The sequence below is a fragment of the Exserohilum turcica genome (genome assembly GCF_000359705.1).
Source record: "Exserohilum turcica Et28A unplaced genomic scaffold SETTUscaffold_5, whole genome shotgun sequence".
NCBI lineage: Eukaryota > Fungi > Ascomycota > Dothideomycetes > Pleosporales > Pleosporaceae > Exserohilum > Exserohilum turcicum.
Genome location: NW_007360266.1, coordinates 2,017,170 through 2,040,969, shown reverse-complemented (window position 1 = coordinate 2,040,969; position 23,800 = coordinate 2,017,170). Strand labels below are relative to the sequence as shown.

The window sequence follows — 23,800 nt, the reverse complement described above, 5'->3', positions numbered from 1 at the left end:
TAACAGAATTCATGGTGCAGAGTCACAGCCGGCCGCCGAGCATCGCAAGCCTCGCCGAGAGTGGAAGAAGATACTGGCACACACGCATACGCAGGAGCTGCACGAAAGTGACTAGCCTAGCGCGTCGTCGTCGGTGTCGTCTGGTGTGCACTCGCCTCGATATGATGACCGGCCGCAATGGCACTAGAAAACGGCTATCCTCACCCTATTCTCCTTTGTAATGTTTTTTATTTATTTATTTTGTACTTCTCACGAAAGTAGTTACGAAGCCGATCGATACCAAGTCTGTTTTATTATCCTTGTATGCAACTTCTCTCAGTTCGCTCCCACCATCATCATCATTATCATCATTATCATCATTATCATCATTATCATCATTATCATCATTATCATCATTATCATCATTATCATCATTATCATCATTATCATCATTATCATCATTATCATCATTATCATCATTATCATCATTATCATCATCACCTCTGCTTTGTGACGTGTTTTCCATCACCCCTTTTTTTTACTACTGACTTCATCTGAACCACAAGCATAATAGCAAGAGACTACACACTGTCGATCCTTTGGTATGATGTCGTCGCATCGCGTCACACTGCCCGCATAAGCGTGCTGATCTCCCTTCTGCAAGAAAAAGTTTCCGTCGACCTGGTACCCAGATTCATTGTTGCCAAAAAGCGTCATGATCATCGCAGGTCCATAAGCTTAGCATGGAGGGGTGTCATCGCCATAGGTGCGTGGCAAAGCTTAGTACCGGTAGCTTACGGAGTTCTGTTTCAAGTAGGAGATCGCTGTTGGGCTTGGCTGGGTGTCATTACACATCACATTTCTGACATTGCACCTCTAGACGGCTATCTGTGTAGAATATTACGTCTATTTTCGGTTGTGTTTAGACCCGTTGGGTAGGATCGGCAACACTGTATATTTGCGCAATGCTGCTTTGCACCGATGCAGAGATGGTGCTCCACAGCCCCGCCATCTTCAAGTGTATCAGCGAGCTGGGCATTGATTTTCGTTCGCATTGGGGATGAATTGTTTCCACCAGAATTTGTTGCGAAGACACTTGCTGCACACTTGGTGGCATGCGACTCCGCAGTATAGCGCTAGATACTTCACTGACGAATGTACGATGAAAAAACTAGTGTTGGCGCCCATGTCGCATATCAAGAAGATGGATTCAGAGCCTGGATAGAGAGCTGGCTCTTCATCTTCCCCACAACGCATTCATATCAGCAAGTAAGTGGTGGCGCAAGTATCCTAGCAAAGCGTCCAAAACAACACATGATTACATCAACGGTAGTGGCGCATAATACATCTGCTGTAGCTTGTGGCAGTAGGCCAACTTCACACACCATGTCGCGACTTGTTAATTTAATAGGACTTGGAAGACATGTTCTGAGGCACACTAAGGCGTAGTATAGGAGGGGCATTGTGGAGTCGACGCATAGGGAACCATTCGCGCGCAACAGTGCAAGTTTCAACATGGCGATTTTAACAGCTGCAGATCGTGGTAGAACAGAGAGAGAAAATAGAACACTCAACACGAGACTGGTTCCCCAGGATTTGAATGCGTTGATACATGGAGGGATGAACTATGGAATTCGTGCTACTTGAGTGGTCGGAAACACGTGCCTTGGTCGCGGCAAGCGACTAGACAATTGAAACAGGCTGTCCTTAACAGCCTCACGATAGCGCAGCGGTCTGTTACACAAGGAGCTTTAAAGCAGGTTTGCTACGTTGTTTCCGTCTTTCTCTAACGCGTGAAGGGCAGTTGACACTTGGGGAGCATGGAACACGTCACATGACGGAGCCTTTGGGCGCACATGCAAATGGGCACCCGTCTCCCCCGGATTGCAGCGGGACACAGCTAAAAGTAAGTAATCACCTCCGCTCACGACAGCAGCCACATCGTATATCTGCCGCGGAATACGATCCTTAGGGCACAAGGTATAGCTATGTAAGCACCTGACCAAGCGAGCACGGGCCGTCCGCCGGGTGAACCCCAGCCGAACTGGCACCCCAGACATGTGGCGTCTCAGCACACCACGTTCGAGACTTTGCGTAAACCCCAACTAGCTTGATCTCGACCAAGTCTGCTGGAAATCCGGTTTTCGTCGTCAACCAAGCATTATGCACAAAACCCGCGCGAGGCCTCACACACTCGCCACGGGCGGACTTTGCTTATGACTGAGTCCGGTCGGCTGCGTCCCGTCATTTCCTGCTAACCCGGGGTGCCGATAGATTGCATTCCTCAGGCACCAATCTCCGCCGTACTCTGATTTTTTTTCTTCCTTTTTCCTTTTTCCTTTCTGTTCCTGCTGGCCAGCATGCGCATCGTTGTTGAGCAATGATCTTCTCTTCTTTTTTCCCGGTGGTCCCTTTCTTTTTATTATGTTTAATACTACTACTTAAAACCGCCGGGGCGCAGATGCTGGGGTCCTGGTCTGCAAATCCAGGGGAACTTCACGTGCGCCAGAACGGCAACGACAAGAATGGCAACGGGCAGAATAACGGACCGGACAACAGTGCTTTCACTATTGTCAACGGGAGGATATACACTCCCGGACTTGGGATAATATTGGCAGTATGTGCCCGACGCTATGTGCGCACAACCGAAGGCCTTGGGCTGACCAATTCCAGCCACAACCTTACACACCTGAGGGCGGCGATTTTCTGCAGATAGCCCTCGATATATCGGGCGATGGTAAACTTCCTGTACCACCGCGAAATATCGCCGACCCCCTCACCCAGGTCTTCAACTTCACCCTGTTCCTCACGTCGACGATTACGCAGAAGAACTTTACAATCTCAAACATGACGACCTCGACGCCTCCGCTGGCCAACATGCTCAACCAGGAGGCCGGGCAGACAGTCAAGCATATAAACTTCGAGTGGCCACAGTGCCTAGTCGGCAACAACAACGATGACGACGGTGCAACCGCAAGGGGCGATTACAACATTAGCATCCACCAAAACTACCGACTCAACGGCGTGGACCATTACACGATTTTTAACCTCCCAATCAGCGTTACAAACAGCATCCAGGCGTTCCCGGGCGCTGGCCAACTGACGACCAAGCCTGCCCCGGGCCCCCTCAATGCAAACGGAGGCCGCATGCCGTGCGCGATGCTTGAAAACCCCCTGCAGGACTTCCAGGCACAAGTCAACAGCGTCAGCAACCCGTCTGGCCAGCCTATCCGGGTCATTCCGATTGAGACCAGTCCAATGAGCAACGGCGGACAGGTCGGCGGCAATGGTCGCGGCGACGGATCAAGCGGGTCTGGTGCCGGCGGCGCCCAGGGCAACGGGCAGGGTGAGATTGCGCCTGGTCCGGCCACAGGCCCCGCCAACGAAGCGTTGGGAGCTGCGGTAAGGATGTCGAGCGAGTCGCTTTCGGTTGTCATGATCGGCATGCTGGGAGCGGCAGTCGTGCTGTGCACGTCTGTAAGCTGGTAGTACTAAATCTAAGCCACTTACTTGTACACTAATGACAAATAATAGCTACGCGTTTAATCCTCATGGCCCTACGTATCAACCTTTTGTCACTATTTGTGTACCTACAAACCAGGGGTTTCCCTGCTTATAGTGGCTCGCGTGTGTGTGTGTGTGTAGTCCAGAAACAACTGTTTTTTTCTTTCTCTTTCTCTTTCTCTTTCTCTTTCAATATTCCTTTGCTGTTAGTGCCTAATGCACATGTGTACTTGCTCCCTTCCTTCCCCCTTGCAGATACAAACTTTGTACGCGGCAAAAGAAACAAAAGCCTGCTTACGAATATATATATTATATACCCACATCATTTATTCAAAAAGTTAGCAATATATGGAAACAAGCGTTGTTGTTGTTGTTGTTGTTATTGTTGTTGTCATCGTCATCGTTGTCGACATGCTACATGTATGAATCGTCAAGTTACTGTACCGAGAAGAAACATGCAAGAATTGGAAAAAAAAACACATACACACACACAATGATACTTACGAATGCGCATGTGCCAAGTTTGCGTGTTTTGGTTTTTATTAAGTGTGTCTTGGGCCTTCTCACTTTTTTTTTTCACTTCACACGTGCGCTCCATGTATAAGGAGATCAAGAGGAAAAGGGAAACAATATCGATGAGTTTTTATATACTTTCATTCTTTTTTTTTCTCTCAGTTACTTGTAGAAAGAGTATTTGGGCGTTCGCACATCCATCCATCCAGCAGGCAAGGGTTGGGCAGTAAGTCTAAGCCGGGGGACTCGAGTCGCAAGGGGCAACAGCGATTCAGTCGGATAAGCCGAATAAACTATGGTGGTGTTTTACATATATACATACATACATACATACATACATACATACATACAGAGAGAAAGTTTTTTTTTACACAAGGGTTATTAATCATAGGCTCTTTTCCTCTTCTTCCCCTCACTTTCTCCCAGTTGCTCTTCCACGGGCCCTGGATCAATCTCACGCTCCGCTCTCTTCCGCTTCTGCGTCCTCGTCACCTCTTCTCCGGCTAACTTCTCCGTCACAAATAAGGTGCTAGCCGTCTCTCTGGCCACACTGCTACTACTACTCGTACTACAGCCATGACTTCGCGTTAGTTCCTTGTCCTGCTCTGCATCACATTCATCCTCGTCTTCATCAGGCAATCCCAAATCCGTTGTATTCGTATCTGGATCCTCGAGCGCGGCTTGGATCTTCTGCAAGCCCATGTCGTCGCCTTCCAGCGTCTCGCTGATGTCGGGATCAATCCAGCCCTCGGTGTAGCTGCCGCCGAAATCAATGATCCATAGCTCCGAGTCGGCGTCAACCATGAAGTTGTCTGCTTTGGCGTCGCCCCAGATAATACCATTGTCGTGCAGAGCCGTGACGTACTTTTCGCTCTTGCGGCTCCACTCGGCGCGCGCGGCGTCGTCGACGCTGGACCGCAGGAGCTTGGTCAGGGGCGTAGGGTAGCGGATGTTCTCGAGCAGCAGGCCCATAACCTCGGTCCTGCTGTTCCCATGTGCCACGAACCCTCGCAGATGCGGGAACTTGATGTCGAGATGTAGCTTAGCTAGCTGTTGCAGGATTTTGATTTCGCGTTTCACCGAGTCGGGCTGGTCGGCGACCACGGGCTTGAAGAAGTAGATTTGGCCCGTCGCTTTATGCAGCACTTGCCCCGGGTGGATGGGGGGCGGCATGCTGACTTCGGATTGGACAACCAGGTCGTTGGCGTCGAGCCAGGGTAGCTTGTAGTTCTGCATGTACTTTGGAATCTTCATGCGTGGAATGTGCTCGCCAATCATGGCCTCCAGGCGGGGTATTGTCTCTAGAAGTCGGGGGGACGGCTCTCCCTTGACGGTTTCCATTGTATAGAAGTAGGTTGGGCCGTGATACCACTCGTGTAGTGTGGACTCCTCTGGCTCGCGGTCTGGTGGTGCGTCCGTGGTAGTGATGTCGGCGAACAAGGCCAGTATCCAGTTTCGCAGTTCCATGCCTGCGCTAGCAAAATCGGGACCTTCGTCTTCTTCTGCATCGTTATCCTCTTGCTCAACATACTCATCATCGTCACTGTCTGCCGTGACGTCGATACCGCTGTCCTTGCCCTCTGAACCCTCTGAGCCCTCTCTGACTTTGTTCTTATTGCTGCGGACTTTAGCCAGCTGCTCTTCGACTCGGTCTTCTTCCCTTTCTTCCGCTTCACGGAATGCTGTTATCAGGTTGAGGTACTCGCGATACAACTGCTTTGAGGGTGACTTTTTCAGCTCCCCAGGTTCAATCATGAAATGGAAGCGGACATCGTTGATGAGCGCCGTTAGGCCACAACTGTCGTCGATGTCGAGCTGAAAGTTCAGGATGTGGGCCTTGGATTTGGTCATGGATTGTGCCATTGCTAAGTGACAAGAACCAAAGGAAGGGTAAAGTGTGTTTTGAGAGATGAAGAGAGTTTGATAACGCAGTGTCAACGTCCACAGACACATCTATACCTCCACCACCAACCTCCTCTGCACCTCGCTGAGCCATCCACTTACATCATTATTGCCCTGAGTCGTTGAACTCATGTTTTGCAACGGGATGACATATTTCCATGATTGCTTTGTCTGGCCCCTGCATCGACATCATAGATGCGGTGCTAGCCTTCAGGTACAATCGGACTTGTGGCGGGCGGCAGCATCGGGAAAAGAGATGAGTGGCTAGCTATCCCTAATTAGCGTCTTCCAAACACGATCCTGGAAGCCACCGATCTACACTTAGAATTGTGCAATCTTGAGAAGGCTGGGCTTGGAAGAAAGGGACTGGCGTGACGCGCCCAAACGCGATCAAATGTCGTGACGTCAACCGCGTCCATCCGCCCCGTAACACTAGCATCTCTGCGACAACAACACCCTAAACAACAACATGTGCAAGGATGCTCGTTACTTTTCTTAGCCATTCGATTGCGGGCACTGGTCACACACGAGAGGAACATAGATTGGAGATCAAATAGATGCTTCTCAATTGAGAAGCCCTTCAACGTTGTCGCATTTCTTCCGAGGCGTTCGTCTGTCATAGCGACATGTCGCGGCAGACATCCTGCACTCATTCACGCGTTCAACCATCAAATATCCTAACCATATGCGCCTTGTGAAAATCAAACATGCCAGACAAAGGAGCGTAATCCCACACCTTGCGGCCCCTATTATACCGAAACGAGAAGCGAAACATGTTTCTTTCGTACCAAAATAAAACGCTTGACCAGACCAAAAAATTGAGAACCCGCCCCGAAAGTTTGAAAGCAATGCGTCGGAACATCTTCCAGAGATTTGCGAACGCCAAGTCATTATACGTTCGTAAGATCCCAAACCAATATCATACAGCTCCACGCATATGTCGTAAAGTTAGCAAGACTGCTCTAGACACTAAAGTCCAAGAGGTCGTACGGAGACGAGTCCAAAGAAGTGAAGTCGCCCATTGCCTTCATCTCAAGATCAAACTGTGAGTACGAAGTATCGGGCATCGAGTCGAAGAGTTCCTCAATGTTGTCCTTGGGGTCAACCGGAGAGGTTGGCGGCGTTGTGAACTGACTCGATTGAATCGACGACCGCGAGGGTGAGGACGATACTTTCAGAGGACTAGGGTCGACAGGTACGTGCGAACCCTTGGTGGAGTCGGCAGAAGGCGGACGCACATCAGCAGGCGACATTGGAGGTGTATGCGAATGCTGAGAGAGTTGTTGAAAAATGTTCATAGACGCTGAATCGCCATCATAGGCGGTCGATGTAAAGCTCGACTCAGCAAGGTTGGGACCTTCAGCGTAAGGACTTGACGATGCCTCAAAGCTGGTGTGTCTGTTAGATGTGAAGAGCAGCAGGAGTGGTAGAGAAACTAACCTGAAAGGATCTACGGAAGAGTTCATAGGGTCGTTGAAGTTCTGTGAACCTGAAAGCAGCTGGGGTAGATCGTGAGATTCGGTCGACTCAAGTCCAACTAGCGGTGAAGGAGATCGATCGTCCGAGTGCGGTGAGCCAGCAGAGGATGAAGGCGCCGATACGAGAGCTCGTCGCGCCCTGTTGGCCTTGTCGACGCGTTGCTCCATCTCTGGCCGGTTCTTCTTCGGTCGGCCGCGCTTTGCGTGTCGTCGAACGGCATCGGGAAATCCACCGACGCACATGCCTCGTTGGCGGTGACGTGTAAGGGCGTCTTGTCGTGCAAAGCCTGCACCACACGGGCACTTGTAGGGCTTGTTGCCAGAGTGGATCTTTGCGTGGCGCTTCAGGTCGTGCTGTCGAACAAAACACTTGCCGCATCCGTTGCACTTGTATTGGCGGTCACCAAGATGTGTTTGGACGTGTGACCGAATGTTTTCCCTTCGTCCAAAGACCTTGCCGCAGCCTTGGTAGAGGCAAGTCCACTTGCCGGTTGTTGCATCTTGCTCGCTAATGTATCTCTGAACTTCTTCCGGCGCGATACCCGTGTACTCGAAGCTAGCGTCCAGTTCGAGGTCGTTGAAGATTTGGGGCTGCGAGAATGGTTCCATGGATGCTGGTAAGCTGTTCATCGACATTGAGTCATGGGGAGTAGGCAACAGCGCGGGTGGTTGTGAGAAGAGCATCTCTTGGTTCTCCTCGATGTTCTCCAAGAAGGCCTGGACTGACTTTTGTCGTGGCGAAGAAGCAGGCGATGGCGACAAGGCGTCGGAGGTGTAGTAGGAGGATGAGTCGTACCCGAGGTCCACTTCCGGGTTCTCAAAGTCAAAGGTCATGGCCTTTGGAGTGGGCTCGAGATTGACATCGGTCATGACGGACAAATTCGAGTGAGCATTGGCAACAAAAGATTCATGCCTCTGCAACTGCACCGGCTTTTGCGGCGTCGCAGTGGGTGTGGGTAATATGTTGATGAAGACTTGTCCACATGAGCCATACACAGACTGAATGTGCTCGTGGAGTTCTTTCAATTGCTGTTCAGTGGGGGGTCTAGAGGGGGAGGATGGGAGCTGCTTGGGAGACTGCAGACGGCTTAACCTTCGCGGGGTCCGTGGTGTGGAGGAGGAGATCTGTACTGGGGATGCCAAAAAGGCTTCCTGGGGGCCCGGCTGGGGCTGTCTGTGCGGCTGCGCTACTTGCATAGAATGCTGTGATGGTTGTCCTAGAGTGTTAGTATTACTTACCGTACTGTCCTCCTGCTGGAAGGATGGGACATCGAAAGGTCCTGGCTGTTGGGTTAGTTCCTGGTATTGGGCTTGTCGCGCCGCGGCATGGATGGGCTCTAGGTTGAGGCCGCGTAGGTCCAAGCTCATGCCGGTGCGGTGTGATCGTCGTTGGATCTTAGCAGGTGATGGGCGTACTGTAGCCGCGTCGAACACGGTTGGGGTCGAGTGTTGTCGTCGGTGCTGGATGCGCGGGCGCTGGATGCCGGCTGGCATATTTGTGGACAGCATATCTAATGCAGGTCGAGTCCGGAGTCGGTTCTCGAGGAGGGGGGAAGTCCTATGGGGTCCGAAACTAAATGGCGGTGTTAGCAGTCACATTTCGCGTGCACGCATTGCATACAAACATACCTCACGCAGTGCAAGCGGCGCTCCGCCGGGCGGTCGGTGTCCTTATGAAATCCTCAGTACAGATGCAGTCTCCCAGTAGCCTGTCTCTCAAGTAAGTATCTGGCCGGAGCCTGTGCGACTATGCGTGCAGGAGGGGATGTGCTTTAGTGGCAGTCGCTAAATGCACGATTGATACTAGAGATGAGGAAAGGGTGGGTGCAAGAGATGGAGAGCAAAGTGGAGGATAAATGTAGCGCAGGCGGGGATAGCTGTGTATTACCGTATCAAGGCTGGACACAACAATGGCGAGCCGCCTCGTCACCCCAGCGACGGCTAGCCGCCCGCGCCCGACGTGGGCGCTAACGTCCCGATCGGGCCTGGCCTGCGCGTCACGTGCCCTCGATCGCCACGCCGCACGGGCCCCTGCCTCGGCCGCCACGCTTGCGCTCGCTTACGCGATCCACATGAATTTCAACGCCCAAGACTTGCCCGCCGCACTTTTTCCCTCCACACCCCTTCTGCATCACGCTGAGGAAAGCAATCACGACACGATTGCTTAGGCCGCCATGCAGATCTTCGTCAAGACCCTGTAAGACTCGACGCGCGCAACGCCCGCTTGCCAGACACTGACAGCCTCGCAGCACGGGCAAGACTATCACCCTTGAGGTGGAGTCTTCGGACACCATCGACAATGTGAAGTCCAAGATCCAGGGTACGTGCGGTTGAGGCGGCCGCTCGAGTTCGCAGCTGACAGGCCACCAGACAAGGAGGGCATTCCCCCGGACCAGCAGCGTCTCATCTTCGCCGGCAAGCAGCTCGAGGACGGCCGCACGCTTGCCGACTACAACATCCAGAAGGAGTCGACGCTTCACCTGGTCCTCCGCCTGCGTGGTGGAGCCAAGAAGAGGAAGAAGAAGGTCTACACCACGCCCAAGAAGATCAAGCACAAGCGCAAGAAGACCAAGCTAGCTGTGCTCAAGTACTACAAGGTCGACGGCGACGGCAAGATCGAGCGCCTCCGCCGCGAGTGCCCCCAGCCCGAGTGCGGTGCTGGTGTCTTCATGGCCGCCATGCACAACCGCCAGTACTGCGGCAAGTGCCACCTCACCTACGTTTTCGACGAGGCCAAATAAGCGCGTCGCCTCCGGGGTACGCGACACGATCGATAACGAGTTATGGCAGCGCGGCGCACTGCTGGGAGGAGCTGAATAGGCTTCACCACATTGTCGCACATGTAGAACCAATCAACCTTGTCATGGACTGAATGTGAACTGGCCGTGAAACTTGCTCGCAGTGACTGACGTCAGCCCATACCATTCGCCCGCTAATTTTCTCGCCAATTTTCTCGCCCGTGCTCGATGAGCTGAAGTCCGTGTAGGAGCGCAAGGGCCAGTGAGCGGACTTCCGGAAACATGATCTCGGCTTGCTGTTACCATGGCGCCTGTAGTCCTAGCGGCCTGATGCGGTGATTCCGGCGCTTAGGGTCCAGCGTTTACTCGTCACCCTGCCATGAATCCGATGATGACTGCCAGCTGGCTACCGCCATGACATCCGTATCTGGGTGCTTGAGTCAGTGGGGTGAGCCCAATGGAACTGGGTAAACGTAAAAGCAAGACTGCTCCGACTTGGTTCAGCAGACTATACAGCATGCCAAGCCTCTGTTGACACGGCCACGAGTGAGGTCAGAACATTTATTGTTATTTAGACATGAGTGGAAAGCTAAGCATGGGCACGCTTCTTCCAAGGGTAGTAATTATACATGGTCGTCATGTGCGAAGAGAGCTCGCGCACTCATCCTCTTCATCCAATCCGCCTTACTTCCTGTTCGCCCTCTGCTCCTTGTCTGCTGTGCTCTGGCTGATGTCCAGACCCAGACCCTTGCTGTCAAGGTAGACCTTGTTGTTGCTCTGCTGCAGGATACTAGCAATGGCTCTCGCATTCTCAAACTCCCTCAGGTCAATGTAACTCCTGCTCTTCTTGATGGCATCACCAATCAGCTCGGCGGAACGGGCCTCACCCTGCGCGCGGACGACCGTGGCCTGCTTCTCCTGGCGCGCTTTGTCGACAACGAAAGCAGCGCGCTGGGCCTCTTGTTGAGCGACTTGCTTGGCTTCGACTGCGGCGGTGAACTCGGGGGAGAAGGCGAGGTGCTGGGCTGTGTTAGTTGGCTGCGGGGTCAGCCGGAAGTTGAGCATTGGGTACTCACTGTTAGAGAGACATCGTCGAGCATGATGTTGAAACGCGCAGCTCGCCTGACTAGGTTGTCGCGTACCAGCCTGCTGACGTTTTCACGCTGTGTGATGAGCTGACTGGCATTGAATTGCGCCACCACGCTCTTCAACACCTCGTTCACAATCGACGGCAGCACCCTCTCGTCGTAGTCTGTGCCCAGTGTCCTGTAGATTTGGGGCAGCGCATCGACCCGCGGCCTCGACAGCACACGGCAGGTTATGTTGACCATTTGCAGGTCCTTGGTGCCTGTGAGGGAGGCGACGTTTCGTGGTTTGGCGCGCACATCGTAGGTAATGGGCGTCTCGAACCAGGGAATGCGGAAGTGGGTTCCTTCGCTGTAGATTTCCTTCTGAACACCGCCAATGCGCGTGTATTTGATTGCTCGGTGGCCACCATCGACTGTCACGGGTCAGCCTTCCGCCTTGTTGCAGCAGGGTGTGCCGGGCCTGCACGAGCCCTGCCAGGGGTATGGACATACCGTTGAATAGCGCATTGTTGGCCATCCATATGCCACCACCGACGAGCAGCAGGCCTCCAATGCCGCCAAAGACGCCCTTGGGTGGCCCGCCGCCGCCCGCACCTCCGAGTCGAACGCCCCGTCTCGTGAGCTCATTCTGGATGCGCGACCATGTTTCCCTGGGATCCGGTGCAGACATGTTGGCCGTGTGCGTGTGAGGGGCAATGGGTGGATGGAGCTCGGTGATGAGGTATTCGACGACGATGGAGAAAATGGTCGTCGGCGAATCACAACCCCCGACGCTCGCCCGCCGCCAAGACATGCCTCCGCATCGCGACAATGGCGGGGCCTGGCTCCCTTGCTGCGCTATACAAGCTCGTTTCTGGTCTACTGACTGCAGTCTGCTGTGCGTGCATGAGGTTGAAACACCTTTTACTACCCCGAGGTCCAGACCAAATTACCCTCACGGCCTTGCCGTCTCATCTAGCAGAGGGGCGTGCCGTACTTGTCGCAGCATGTTTGCGCAAGGGCCACCCAATCAATGTCATCTGTATACGTTAAAGCACAGCTGTCCATAAGCTCCCTCGACTATTACACTTAAGCCCGCAGTCTGCCCACTTGGCGGTCCATTTGTTTCCTTATCCATTCCTGTCGTTTAGTGATACCCAATTGATTGCCTCTCGTTTTCACAGCCGAAGCAATACGTCCCGCAACACACGTGGCCCCGAGCCGCTGGTACAGAGCACGAGGTAGGTTTCACTTGGGCCAAAGGGCGCAATTGCACACGAATACTTATCGCACACCAGTCTCGCGAGGCACATGCAACAAGTACTACACTTTCCGTCTACAGAAGCAGTTTCAAAGCCATACCAGTCTGAACAGAGTCGCCGCGCCTCTCCACCATGCACATCACGCCGCAGTCGCTGCGCCTCGCTGCTTGGTCGGCCTTCGCAGTCTACACAGCAAACGCCGACCATATTATAGAAAATCTCAGTTTTGGCTACCAACCGGGCCACGAAATCTCACCCAACTACCATGACATCCCTCACTTCACTGTCAAAGGCGCAGACGACTATGAGCCCCAAGTCCTTTCCGACCGCGTCATTCTTACGCCTCCGTACCCTGGCAACAAGCGCGGTTCAATATGGGCATCAGATCCGCTGTACCACAAAGGCGACTGGACGGCACAGTTGGACTTTAGGGCATCAGGCATGGAGCGAGGAGGCGGAAACCTGCAGTTTTGGTATGTCAAGGAATCACAGGCGGGGGAGCCACCCTCGAGCTTGTTTACGGCGCCAAACTTCGATGGACTCGTGCTGCTCATAGACCAGTACGAAGGCCATGGAGGGTCCATCCGCGGTTTTCTCAATGATGGAACAAAGAACATCAAGGCGCACCCTGATCCAGACACGCTGGCCTTTGGCAAATGCGACTATGCATACAGAAACCGCGGCGAGCTCACGCCAATCAAGCTGCACCACACGCAAGAATACTTGGAGGTCATTGTTGACGGCGCACTTTGCTTCAAGACGGACAAGGTACTATTGGCTTGGTCGTGGTCTCTACTTGTCCGGTACACTTACTGCGACTCCAGGTCAAACTCCCCGAAGGTTACTACTTTGGTATCAGCGCTTCCTCTGCCGAAAACCCAGACTCGTTTGAAGTGTTCAAGCTCATCAAGCAAGTCGGTCTCGAGCATACCAAGGGCGATCTCGGTGTTGGATTCGATGCCGATATTGTGGTTTTTGATGATACCGCTGAATTTACCGTATGTTTACCCCCCCCCCTTTCCCCCTTTTTTTTTAGTTGAACCAGTTTACTTCATTCGTGGGGGAAAAAAAATTTCGCTAACATCAATGTGTATTCCCAGGTCGAACCCAGCACCATGCTGTTCCGCAACAAGGTCTCGCCGTATGAAAATAAGAAACTCAGGGGTGTCGTGCGCGAGACGTGGTTGCGTGGTAAACGCATTTTCTCCCGCGCTGATGGCTTCCTGGAGAAGACGGGGCCGCAGGGGAAGTTGCTGCTTGAGCAGAGGAAGAGGAGTGCGTAGATGCATGGATGGGAGTGGCGTTTTTATCCATTTGATTGAATAGGGTTTGGTGCGTGGTAATGATGGCAATGGTGGTGACGATATAACGAGAAGGACTCGGTTTCGAGGGCATGTGTTTTTTTTATTGTATTTCAGTTGCATAGAAGGTGTTCAGGCCAACATGTCATACGGGAAGCGGGGGGGTTTTATTGTTTTTTTCTCGTCTTCTTCCGGAGGAGTGTATCCGGGTCATTGAGTATAGACATAGTTTTCATTCATCTTTTTTTATCGTCTTATTTTACACTTGAAAAGCAATGCGCTTATAAACACAGCGTTGTTCTCGACTCCATGCAACAATATGCCAGTTGCGAGCGTCCCTTATCTAACATGCGGAAGTAAAAGGAAGGAAAAAAAAGAGGCCCAAAGCAATCGGGTAGCTAGCAATTCGTGTACATAAAAAAACGGGACAGAGGGCTTTGGATGGTTGATTTTACAAGTACTTCTTGGGGGTACTGTCTCTCCGCTTCTTGTACAAGATGTACGCACCGGTAATGGTGATTTGCACGGCAAAAGCCATGAACAAAAAGGTCGTCATGCTGGGACCCCTGCTGGAGACGACTATCACACAAGTTAGCCACACATCCTAGTATTTGACGTGAGGAAAACTTACCAGCACCCATTATGTCGGGCAGGTTCCTGATGACACCCTCTTGGTTCCTCGCGAGCGCGCGGTGGATTTGGTCCATCATATCCTTGAAATCTTTGGATTCCAAGTCACGCAGTATCTGGGCCGTGGCACGCTCCACCTTCTCGACGTTGCGCATCGTAGCGGCGCCGCGGTCGTCGATAGGGACGATGCGCTGCATGAGTTTTTCCCACTTCTCATCATCCTTGTGGCGGTTCTCCTCCATTACTTCGTGGATATCGTAGACGCGGTTGATAATCGTGTTGAGGTGGTGGTTCAGGATTTGGATGCGGTTGTGGAGATCGGCGAATTGTGCTTCCTGGTCGTGGATAGTGGATGCGGCTACGTCCTCGATGTCTTCCTCGTCCTCAGAACCATAGCCGTGCTTGTGATCCTGCTTATGATCCTGCTTATGATCCTGCTTATGATCCTGCTTATGATCCTGCTTATGATCCTGCTTATGATCCTGCTTATCATGTTCCTTTTGTCCTTCCTTCTTTTTCTGCGAGTTGATGTAGTCCTTCTTGGTCGGGCTGGGCGGTCCGTCGCGGTGCGAGTTTATAGTGGACACGGCGGTGTTTTTGCAGCACCAGCGTACGACGTCTTCGATGCGGAATTTCTCGTTGCGCTTTTTGCCCTCGGTCCAGATGATGGGGAGGCCGAGGCCGACGCTGGAAATGCCGCCCCATGCGCTGAAGAAATCGCCTTGGTTGGGCTGGGTTTGTGGTTGTTCTGTTGATGAGGAGGATGAGGATGAGGATGAGGTGGGTGCTAGATGCGCAGGTAAGAGTTTGATGTCTGGTGTGCAGGGCGAGTGGTCCGATACGACTGTTTTAATGACGCCGTCGGCGGTGTCTTGAAGGAGCTCTTCCCACAGGCCGTCTTGGTTGGATTGCTCGCGGATGGGCGGACAGCACTTGTGTCTTGTGTCGCCTTCCTTGATGGCTTCTGCGGCGAGAGCCAGGTAGTGGAAACATGTTTCGGCGGTGATTTTGACGCCTTCTGCGCGCGCCTTGCGCAGCAGAGGGATGGCTTCGATGGCCGATAGATGCACAATGTGGAGTTGCAGCTCGGGAGCCAGATGGGCGAGCGACAGGATCTCGGCGACGGCACACGTTTCAAAGGATGGGGGCCGCGACTGCAGGAATGTGTCGTACGAGGTTAGAGAGCCCTTTGGCGCGAGAGGCGGGTTGGATGTCTGCACGTCGTCGCCGACCGAGTCGGCAATGGGTGGGATCATTTCGGCGTGGAACATGAGTGTGGTGGCGCAGTCTTTGAGTTCCAACAGCGCTTTCTGGATGTCGAGTGAGGAAACGGCGGGGAACTCGTCGACCTGAGTACGGCGTCAGTATCACATGATGTGGAGAGCTAGTAGTATAGAACATACTCCACTGTCGCACAAAAAGCCCTTGAATCCTCGAACGCCCTCCTTGACTAGTGCCTTGAGATCGCCGGCGTTGCTTGGAATGATACCTCCGTAGAAGCCTACATCAACCCAGCATTTTCCTTCTGCTGCCTCGCATTTGATCTTGAGGTTCTCAACAGTCGTTGTTGGTGGGATGGCGTTCAGTGGCATGTCGACGACAGTAGTGACTCCGCCAAAAGCCGCTGCTCGGGTACCGGTCCAGAAACCCTCCCATTCTGTTCGGCCAGGCTCATTGAGATGTACATGCGCGTCGACCAGTCCAGGCAATAACATCCGTGGAGAGTAGTCCGTGTATGGCGTGCCTTCGGGGAAATCCGTTGGAGGGAGCACCGAGTGGAAGACAGATGTGATTTTGCCGGTAATGTTTGATACAACAATTGTAGCTTCAGTGAGCCGGCCACCGACGACGGCTCTTGAAGAAGCTAGTACACGGATAGGAGGAGTTGGCCGTTCCAGAAGCATAGGTGGTGGTGGTGTCGTTGCGTGGGGAGCCATGTTGCAAGGCGGAAGTCTTTCTGACTGGACTCAAACGAAAAGGACAGGCGATTGTAGGCAGTGAAGGTGCAAGTCGGCGAGCTCCGCGCTCGAGGTGTACGAGTTATATACACAAATAGGCCGGCCTCGGTAAACGCGGGGAGGGTGTGTGGCTGTCTTCGGTGAGCTGCAGATAAGCGTTGATAAGACGGCGGCAGTGTTGCGTGTCTGTGTATCGAAGAGGCCTGAATCAACGGGTCGTAGCAACGCTTGGAGGCAAAAGACAGGATTTCGAAAGAAGAACGATTCACATGCTCAGATAACCAATGTCAGAAACGCCAAAACCTGGGGTACAGGCCCTTATCTATCCTTGAGCTAGGAGCCACCCCGAGCGGTTCTCGAAGCATCGTGTTTGGAAACCGGGTCTAGGTAGTGTGGCGTAGGGGGCCCGTGGATCATCGGGGAACCCTGCTCTACACATTGCTCGATAGTATCGAGTAATCCAGGCGAAGGGAGACTATCGCGGCCGCTTTGGCCAAGCGCCTCGACCCTGCTTCGTGTTGGTGGACTTTAGTGTGCATATGAGCCCAATTTATGCCCTTGGTCGAGTGGGATGTCGTTGTTTGGCAAGGCCCGAGGTGTGGGGCGTGGATATTTTGCAGCCTCTTACTAGTCGAGCGTCTAATATCGCCGCCTCTGGTGCCGTCGAGCGGTGAAGACGGTAAGTTTCATTTCTGTGTAGAAAGGTGTTGGGGAACGTGCATGCAACGCGATAAGCAACTGTAAGGATGTGGCAGTGTACGATAGGCATGCAGTAAATCGCTCCGATTAGCTCCACAAGAACTAGCGCAGGGCCAACGGCTGAGCGTCATACCTCTACAACGTAGAATATCTAGAGCAATCATCCTGAATCTCACACCGATGTTCCGCTGCGACTCTTGCTGCTAGGAGGAGGTTGTATTTTTCCAGTGCTTGGTTTCCGGCCTGGTGACAAAGGGACCTGTGAGTGCCGAAGCCATCGAGAGGCTAGCCCGATTCCACCGGAGAAGCTAAGGAGATGCCAGGCAGCGTACCTTTGTTTCTATCGAGTAACGAAAATACCGTGACTTGGGCCTCGTTGCGGTGACCGCTCGCCTAGCCCCATGTGCGTGGCCTGGCTGTTTCCGGAGCTGACCGAGAGTCATGCTAGCCATCACATTTCCACCATGTTTCCGGCGTACCGTTTCAACTAGCTTCGGATATCCTGACGAGCGCAACAGCCCCCAGCCACCAAGATTGTGTTTTGAGAATGAGGCCAAACCCACACGCATCGAGAGACGATTGAGAAGAGACTTCGGGCCTCCCCGTACTTCTGACACGCCGTGATCGGCGGTCACGGTCGTCCAGCATAAGCGGCGAACTACGGCATCCGGAGCCCTGCCGTCTGAGTAGCTATCGAGTAACGAAAACTGTCCGTTTCACGCTTCTGCTTCGTTTCCGGCGGCGCCACCTGCCTCGGAAGGCTCCAGCGACACAGCGGCTGTTCTCAACTCGTTGTGGCGGTCAGCAGCTTCTGCAGACATGATGTGCCGGGTTGCGAATGTATTGGCTGCATGTTGCGTACGTACAGTAGGGCTTAAAAACTTTCCCGTTGCGCTCAAACCGCATGGTGGTTTTGTTTCCCTTACGTTTGTCTTGGCCCCCTCGGAAAACCTGAATTAGCATGATGCGCAACCATCCTAGTGGCTGCTTTGTTGAGCATCTGGAGCGTGTCGCCTGCGGGAGAAAAAAAAAGTTATTAATTAGCACCGTCCGGCGCGACATTAGCGTTGACGGGTAGCCTGCGACTGATGACCACGTATGCAATAATGACCGGGAAACGTATCAGGAACCCAGGAAGCACTCCATTCGCTTTCAAGCACTGGATATGGTAGTTAGGTTTACATCCTCGTAGACTTTACCGTCGGGAGTCTCTCGCTTCATTGCAGCGATAGAAGCAACCTCTCACGACAAGATATACCTGTCCAGCACAGACTGCTTCTGCGTTTTAGGGGCTGACTGGGATACCCTGCTAGAGGCCAGCATTGACCGTGAGTTATAGAGGCTCGCGTGTAGTCCGTACTCGGCTGCATTTTCGCGTCTCAGATCTAGGTATGTGTAGGCGTCAGGTTTGTAGTAAATAGCCTTTTCAGAAGAGACCAGACCCATCTCCACTAGCGCCTGGAGCACGCGCAGGACATCTTGGGTATCTTGGAAGTTTTTGGTGTAGACACAGACTGCGAACTAATTAGCACGAACAGGTCTTTTCCTTTTGAGACGCTGAAATACGCACTCAGTCGTTCTTCACTCTCGTCATCCGTTGCCACCTTGCAGCTAGAGCCAAGTCGATTGTCGATGACACCTGCTACGATCTCTTTCCAGACCCGAGTAACATCCATAGGCTTAAGAAACAGCATCCACTGTAGAGGATCAGTCCTGAAAACGTGAAATCCAACTCGAAACTGATCTAAACTACCTTCCCAGAGATGACATTGGTGTCTTTTGCGAGGATAGCGATACGCTCTTGTAAAGACTTGCTCTCTTGATTGAGCTGTCTGGTCATCATTCCTTTTGGCTGTGAAGCACTTGCTTTCTGGATCTCACGGCGGTTATCTAGCGACTGCTCAAGTAGTTTCATTCCGTGAGTTGTAAAGTCGCCAACACGCGGACATGATGACTTGTCGCGAGGATTGCGATGAGGATTCTCGGCCCAGATCCAGGGACACGTGAAGACGGAAGTAGTGACTGGCGGAAGGCGTCTGACAAACTCATCTACAGACTCACCCAGCTGCCATGCATCAGGACGTCCTTGGAGTGGGTTGAACAACTCGAGCCCTGGTGACGGCTCTCGCTTGCGTTTGCCAGATATTGCGATGTCCTCCTGCCCCACGGCCTTGGGGTTGAGGCCAGACATGGTGGAAGCCTGCTCGCGTATAGTTGATGAGTTTCCTGCTTTGCTTCTATTGGATTTGGATGCATCGTCGTGATCGCTGGAAGAAGGCGGCTTCGCTATGCCAATGCCGGTAGTTTTTACGAGGAGCTGGGTTCTCGCAGCCATCATGATAACGTTGATGTCTTTGGCATGGGCTCTCCAGAATCGGCTTGCATCAATGTCTCCCACGAGTTCAGTCAGGCGCTGTTTCTCCTCATCGCTGCCTATTGATGTGTCAGTAAGCGCGGTTGCAAGATGCGCATTAGCCTTTGGTGTTCCGTGCCTACCATAGAAACTGCTGTCATCCGAGATCCATCCACTCCCGTTCACGGTATCTTCCTCCGCCATGACTGCCGTAATTGCGGTATCGATGAAAGTGCATGTCCTAGGTGCAGAGGACAGGCGGGGTGTAGATTGTTTGCTGTTGTGATGAGTGATGGTTGGCCGAATGGGGAAGTAATTGAAGAAACGCGTGCAAGGGTACCCCTGCAACCAAATCGCGTGCGCGCGTTCGCTCTACGCGTTGATTGTGACCGACGCTTCACTCCCACATGCCAAAGTGTCTATCTAGACGTGCAACGATCAATCCATGATACCCACGATGCCACACTCCGTCACACCAGAGTCTACACCTGCAGAAGAGACATCGCAGGCCGTCTCGCTCCCTGACACCACCAAGCCCGAATCAGAGACACCCGATGTCGCTATGGAAGACGCCCCAACAGCGGCCGCAGCAGAGGCGGCCAAGGTGAAGCTCGAGGAATTGTTCGACGATGCAGACTCCGACCCAGAGTTTCCCTCGAGCGTTCCAGCGCCCACATCTCAAGAGGACGCATCACAGCCCGCCCCAATGTACGCCCCCACCTGCCCACCCCCCGCTTGGTGCTCCACGACTAACACGGCACAGCAAGATTACATCTCAATCGTCATTCTCCGACCCAGATGTGATGCGGGCTTTTTACCAGCGTCTCTTTCCTTTTCGTCCGCTCTTTCAATGGCTCAACCATTCGGCGACTCCGAGCAACGACTTTGCCCATCGCGAGTTCGCTTTCACGCTGCCCAACGACGCCTACCTACGCTACCAGTCCTTTCCCTCGGCCGATCTACTGCGAAAGCAATGCATAAGCATGCTGCCCTCACGTTTCGAAATCGGCCCCATGTACAGCACCAACCCAAGAGACCGAAAGACGCTGCGAAAAGCCAGCGCTTTCCGACCGCTGATGAAGGAATTGGTCTTTGATATCGATATGACGGATTATGACGATATCAGAACGTGCTGCACAGGCGCAAACATTTGTCTCAAGTGCTGGGGGTTCATTACCATGGCCATCAAGACTATCGACGTTGCTCTGCGAGAAGACTTTGGCTTCAAACACATACTCTGGGTCTACTCTGGTCGTCGTGGTGCTCACGCCTGGGTCTGCGATAAGCGCGCACGAGAAATGGACGACCAGAAACGGCGCTCCGTAGCTAGTTACCTGGAACTCCTCAAAGGCGGCGACCAGGGCGGCAAAAAGGTCCACGCCAAGCGGCCTCTACACCCACACTTGGAGCGCAGCCTGGACATATTGAAAGAGCATTTCCAGACGTCAATTCTAGCCGAGCAAGATCCCTGGGCCAGCGACGAAAAGGCAGCCCACCTCCTCAATCTGCTCCCGGACCCCACCCTCAAAGCCGCCTTGCAGAAGAAATGGAGCTCGGCGCCCTCGCGGCCCAGCGCCTCCAAATGGTCCGACATCAACGCGCTCGCCGAATCCGGCGCTCTATCCAAGACACCCAAAGAGCTGCGAGAAGCAAAGCAAGACATCATTCTCGAATACACATACCCGCGCCTCGACGCCGAAGTATCCAAGAAACTCAACCATTTGCTCAAGAGCCCGTTTGTAGTGCACCCGGGCACAGGAAGGGTCTGCGTCCCAATCGACACACGCAAAGTCGAGGATTTTGACCCCCTAAGCGTACCCACCGTCACACAGCTGCTGCAGGAAATCGACGACTGGACGGGCGACGAGTCAGACAAGAAGATGCAGGACTGGGACAAGACGAGCCTGAAGCCGTACGTGGACTACTTTAGGCGCTTTGTCGCGGCGCTGCTGGACGACGAGAAGCCGGCTCTGAAGCGCGAGAGGGAAGAGGCTGCCGATGCAATGGAGTTTTAGCACAAAATGGTGTTGTCTTGTACACCTTTGTGGAAGATTTTTCCTTGCATACTTTTTTTGGGGGATGCATTTCATGCGCAAACCCCCCCGAATTTCAGACATCACGCCTCCTTATCACCCGCAATGCCATGCCATGTACCATTTTCCGAGCACACCGCCCCTCTTTCCTTCTATTTGCCTTACTTTACTCGTCTCCCATGCCATCGTACCCGCGCTGACACACGATGCCGTCTCGCGTACAATACGGAATCTGGATGACGGTTGGACCACGCCCACGGCCTGATCCGCGCGCAGGGTCTCGCCCCCATCGTCTGGGAGGAAATGCTGCTAAAGTGGAAACTGAATCTCGCATCTGACGTTGTGGTGCAGGCGTGGCGGAGCTCCAAATCCGTGGCGGATATTGTGGCAACGGGACATAAAGTCATCGCAGGGAACTATGACTTTTGGGTAAGTTTTTTTTTCTGCTCTTTTTCACTTCTTGATATGCATTTTATCAAGAACACTGACTATACTCTGTCAATTTCTTGTACTAACATTAACGAAATAGTACCTCTCCTGCGGCACAGGCCAATACATCAACTACGCGCCGTCCGTCAGCGCGCGCTACTGGCCTTTTACAGATTACTGTGCGCCCTTCAAGAACTGGCGTGTGATCTACTCGTACGATCCGCTAGCCGGCGTGCCCTCCGCCCAGCAGCACCTTGTCATCGGCGGCGAAGCACACATGTGGTCGCAGCAAGTCGATCCCATGAACGTGGACCAGATGGTGTGGCCGCGCGCCGCCGCCGCCGCAGAGGTGCTGTGGAGCGGCGCCAAAGACGAGCACGGTCGCAACCGTAGTTACTTTGATGCTGCGCCCCGCCTGAGCGAGATGAGGGAACGCCTGGTGGCCAGGGGCGTGCGCGAATGAAAGCCTGCATGAGGGGCGTCAGGACGGCTGAATCATTGCTTTTGACCGTCTCGTCGAGCAGATAGGCATTCACGTTTACTTCGTCGCCGCCCGTGTGGAAGTAGCTTGAAAAAGGCTGGACGCGGGGCAACACACCATTGAAGAGCGTTTGAATAAAGGTGCGGACGGCGGGCGAGTTTAGTTTCAGTGTCCCAGACGGTGGATCGTTTGCATATACCGTCCAGTCAGGCTGCATGTTGAAGGCAGCAATGAGCTCGGGGAAGCTGTATGCGATGCTGGACGTGTGTCCCGGCATATCGATTTCAGTAATCATTTCGACGCCCTGCAGCGCAGCGTAGCGCTGCAAGTGTGCAAAGTCGTCTTTTGAATACACGAGGTGCGGGCGGTAGGCCCCCCTTTCCGAGACGGACGGCAGCGAGGGGATCTCGAGAGGCCAGGCTTGCGAGTCGGTGGCGTGCAGGTGGAAGCGGTTCATTTTGGTGTAGGCACACGCGGAGATTTGGCGCTTGATGTCGCTGACGGGGTAGTAGCTGCGCGAGACGTCGAGGTTGAGGCCTCGGTGCGCGAACCTGGGGGCGTCGAAAATGGAGACGGGGGCGAGGGGCGTGTAGACATTTTGCTGGTCTGAGTGCGCGTAGAAGAGTTGGGTAAACGTGGTGAGGCTCCGTGATAGGCCTATGGAGGTGTTGGCGCTGATGGTGGCGACGCCTTGTTGGGTTACGCTGAGGCTGTACGACTCGTCGACTTCGCCTGCAAGCGGTCTTGCGATGTTTGCCGGGTCGGTGCCGAGAAGCCCTAGATTGATGCGGGAGAGATATAGCGCATCCGCAGAAACGGGAGAGGGTTCCTGCCAATCGCGAGGGCGGAATTTCCACGGGTCGAAGTTTTGGAGGAAGAGGGCTTTCCACGTTGCTCTGGTCGCGAATTCGACTATGTCATCTCCAGAGACAGTGTTACTAGTTGCATCAGCCTCCTCGCCAATTGATGAATCCGTGTAACTTGTTTGCGACTCGAGTGTCCCGTTGTCCTGTAATTGTAGGCCCTCAGTGTTAGAAATCAAGACGATGATGCTAAAGGGGAATTCACACGCATGAGTGAACCCACATGTTGTGAGCTGGCCTTGTACCGGTAGAAGGAGATGTCTTTTTTAATGAAAAGAACGCCATCTCCATGGTCATATGTCACAGGCTTCGGCCATATTGCGGTGGCCAAGGATGCAAAGAAGAATAACGTGTTTTACAAGCGAGCGCCGCGTACAAGCGAGCGCCGCACCCCACTAAACCTGCGCACCTCTATAAGCCTGTATTATTATTATTATTATTATTATTATTATTATTCTAGTTTAACGTCCTTTTTCAGCCCGAAGGGCTATATAAGACGTGTAGGGTTTTTAGGCCTACAAGTATCTAAGTAGGTTGTTTCTAGCTACGATATTTAGGAGGGGTTTTAACTAGATGAAGGTGAGGCTCGTAGCCTATTGGTTAGTAGGTA

The 23,800-nt window shown here is 53.2% G+C and overlaps 12 protein-coding genes across 12 annotated transcripts; 5 read left to right on the top strand and 7 right to left on the bottom strand.

The window, feature by feature from the left end:
- Positions 1-235: 235 nt before the first annotated feature.
- On the bottom strand, positions 236-696 carry SETTUDRAFT_33852 (uncharacterized protein; the record flags this gene model as incomplete). The annotated part of the gene is made up of 2 exons (XM_008030646.1): positions 236-482; positions 569-696. The coding sequence occupies 2 exons, from the start codon at positions 694-696 to the stop codon at positions 236-238; spliced, it is 375 nt and encodes a 124-aa protein (XP_008028837.1).
- Positions 697-2,215: 1,519 nt separating this feature from the next.
- Positions 2,216-3,529, top strand: SETTUDRAFT_164882 (uncharacterized protein). Its single transcript, XM_008031052.1, has 2 exons — positions 2,216-2,596; positions 2,653-3,529. The coding sequence occupies exons 1-2, from the start codon at positions 2,441-2,443 to the stop codon at positions 3,466-3,468; spliced, it is 972 nt and encodes a 323-aa protein (XP_008029243.1). The 5' UTR covers positions 2,216-2,440; the 3' UTR covers positions 3,469-3,529.
- Positions 3,530-4,377: 848 nt separating this feature from the next.
- On the bottom strand, positions 4,378-5,859 carry SETTUDRAFT_156075 (uncharacterized protein; the record flags this gene model as incomplete). Its single annotated transcript, XM_008031051.1, has 2 exons — positions 4,378-5,513; positions 5,541-5,859. The coding sequence occupies 2 exons, from the start codon at positions 5,857-5,859 to the stop codon at positions 4,378-4,380; spliced, it is 1,455 nt and encodes a 484-aa protein (XP_008029242.1).
- Positions 5,860-6,453: 594 nt separating this feature from the next.
- On the bottom strand, positions 6,454-8,870 carry SETTUDRAFT_43304 (uncharacterized protein; the record flags this gene model as incomplete). The annotated part of the gene is made up of 3 exons (XM_008030686.1): positions 6,454-7,287; positions 7,339-8,593; positions 8,621-8,870. 3 exons carry the CDS (start codon positions 8,868-8,870, stop codon positions 6,861-6,863), a joined length of 1,932 nt encoding a protein of 643 aa, XP_008028877.1. The 3' UTR covers positions 6,454-6,860.
- Positions 8,871-9,550: 680 nt separating this feature from the next.
- On the top strand, positions 9,551-10,117 carry SETTUDRAFT_94331 (uncharacterized protein; the record flags this gene model as incomplete). The annotated part of the gene is made up of 3 exons (XM_008031050.1): positions 9,551-9,573; positions 9,626-9,696; positions 9,747-10,117. 3 exons carry the CDS (start codon positions 9,551-9,553, stop codon positions 10,115-10,117), a joined length of 465 nt encoding a protein of 154 aa, XP_008029241.1.
- A 449-nt stretch (positions 10,118-10,566) lies between these two features.
- On the bottom strand, positions 10,567-11,896 carry SETTUDRAFT_164881 (uncharacterized protein). The gene is made up of 3 exons (XM_008031049.1): positions 11,695-11,896; positions 11,191-11,615; positions 10,567-11,134 (listed from the first exon to the last, which is right to left on the bottom strand). Exons 1-3 carry the CDS (start codon positions 11,870-11,872, stop codon positions 10,799-10,801), a joined length of 939 nt encoding a protein of 312 aa, XP_008029240.1. The 5' UTR covers positions 11,873-11,896; the 3' UTR covers positions 10,567-10,798.
- A 679-nt stretch (positions 11,897-12,575) lies between these two features.
- SETTUDRAFT_33846 (uncharacterized protein) lies at positions 12,576-13,726 on the top strand (the record flags this gene model as incomplete). Its single annotated transcript, XM_008030645.1, has 3 exons — positions 12,576-13,211; positions 13,268-13,441; positions 13,544-13,726. The coding sequence occupies 3 exons, from the start codon at positions 12,576-12,578 to the stop codon at positions 13,724-13,726; spliced, it is 993 nt and encodes a 330-aa protein (XP_008028836.1).
- A 1,237-nt stretch (positions 13,727-14,963) lies between these two features.
- On the bottom strand, positions 14,964-16,447 carry SETTUDRAFT_164880 (uncharacterized protein; the record flags this gene model as incomplete). The annotated part of the gene is made up of 2 exons (XM_008031048.1): positions 15,778-16,447; positions 14,964-15,723 (listed from the first exon to the last, which is right to left on the bottom strand). Coding segments are annotated over exons 1-2 (1,294 nt in total), but the record flags the coding sequence as incomplete, so codon positions are not given.
- Positions 16,448-18,273: 1,826 nt separating this feature from the next.
- On the bottom strand, positions 18,274-19,588 carry SETTUDRAFT_94415 (uncharacterized protein; the record flags this gene model as incomplete). Its single annotated transcript, XM_008031047.1, has 4 exons — positions 18,274-18,545; positions 18,602-18,728; positions 18,785-19,464; positions 19,528-19,588. The coding sequence occupies 4 exons, from the start codon at positions 19,586-19,588 to the stop codon at positions 18,274-18,276; spliced, it is 1,140 nt and encodes a 379-aa protein (XP_008029238.1).
- A 253-nt stretch (positions 19,589-19,841) lies between these two features.
- On the top strand, positions 19,842-21,516 carry SETTUDRAFT_120424 (uncharacterized protein; the record flags this gene model as incomplete). Its single annotated transcript, XM_008031046.1, has 2 exons — positions 19,842-20,092; positions 20,148-21,516. 2 exons carry the CDS (start codon positions 19,842-19,844, stop codon positions 21,397-21,399), a joined length of 1,503 nt encoding a protein of 500 aa, XP_008029237.1. The 3' UTR covers positions 21,400-21,516.
- Positions 21,517-21,623: 107 nt separating this feature from the next.
- SETTUDRAFT_22251 (glycoside hydrolase family 20 protein) lies at positions 21,624-22,309 on the top strand (the record flags this gene model as incomplete). The annotated part of the gene is made up of 3 exons (XM_008030565.1): positions 21,624-21,635; positions 21,694-21,846; positions 21,947-22,309. 3 exons carry the CDS (start codon positions 21,624-21,626, stop codon positions 22,307-22,309), a joined length of 528 nt encoding a protein of 175 aa, XP_008028756.1.
- A 32-nt stretch (positions 22,310-22,341) lies between these two features.
- Positions 22,342-23,401, bottom strand: SETTUDRAFT_22250 (glycoside hydrolase family 20 protein; the record flags this gene model as incomplete). Its single annotated transcript, XM_008030564.1, has 3 exons — positions 22,342-22,358; positions 22,445-23,336; positions 23,396-23,401. 3 exons carry the CDS (start codon positions 23,399-23,401, stop codon positions 22,342-22,344), a joined length of 915 nt encoding a protein of 304 aa, XP_008028755.1.
- Positions 23,402-23,800: the final 399 nt, after the last annotated feature.

What these genes read in the sequence shown, in the direction of transcription:
- SETTUDRAFT_164882 (XM_008031052.1), top strand. Translation starts at nt 2,441, where the DNA reads ATGCTGGGGTCCTGGTCTGCAAATCCAGGGGAACTTCACGTGCGCCAG. An exon ending in GACTTGGGATAATATTGGCA is followed by an intron (nt 2,597 to 2,652) that starts GTATGTGCCCGA and finishes GACCAATTCCAG; the next exon opens with CCACAACCTTACACACCTGA.
- SETTUDRAFT_164881 (XM_008031049.1), bottom strand. Translation starts at nt 11,872, where the DNA reads ATGTCTGCACCGGATCCCAGGGAAACATGGTCGCGCATCCAGAATGAG. An exon ending in CAACAATGCGCTATTCAACG is followed by an intron (nt 11,616 to 11,694) that starts GTATGTCCATAC and finishes GACCCGTGACAG; the next exon opens with TCGATGGTGGCCACCGAGCA. An exon ending in TCGACGATGTCTCTCTAACA is followed by an intron (nt 11,135 to 11,190) that starts GTGAGTACCCAA and finishes AACACAGCCCAG; the next exon opens with CACCTCGCCTTCTCCCCCGA.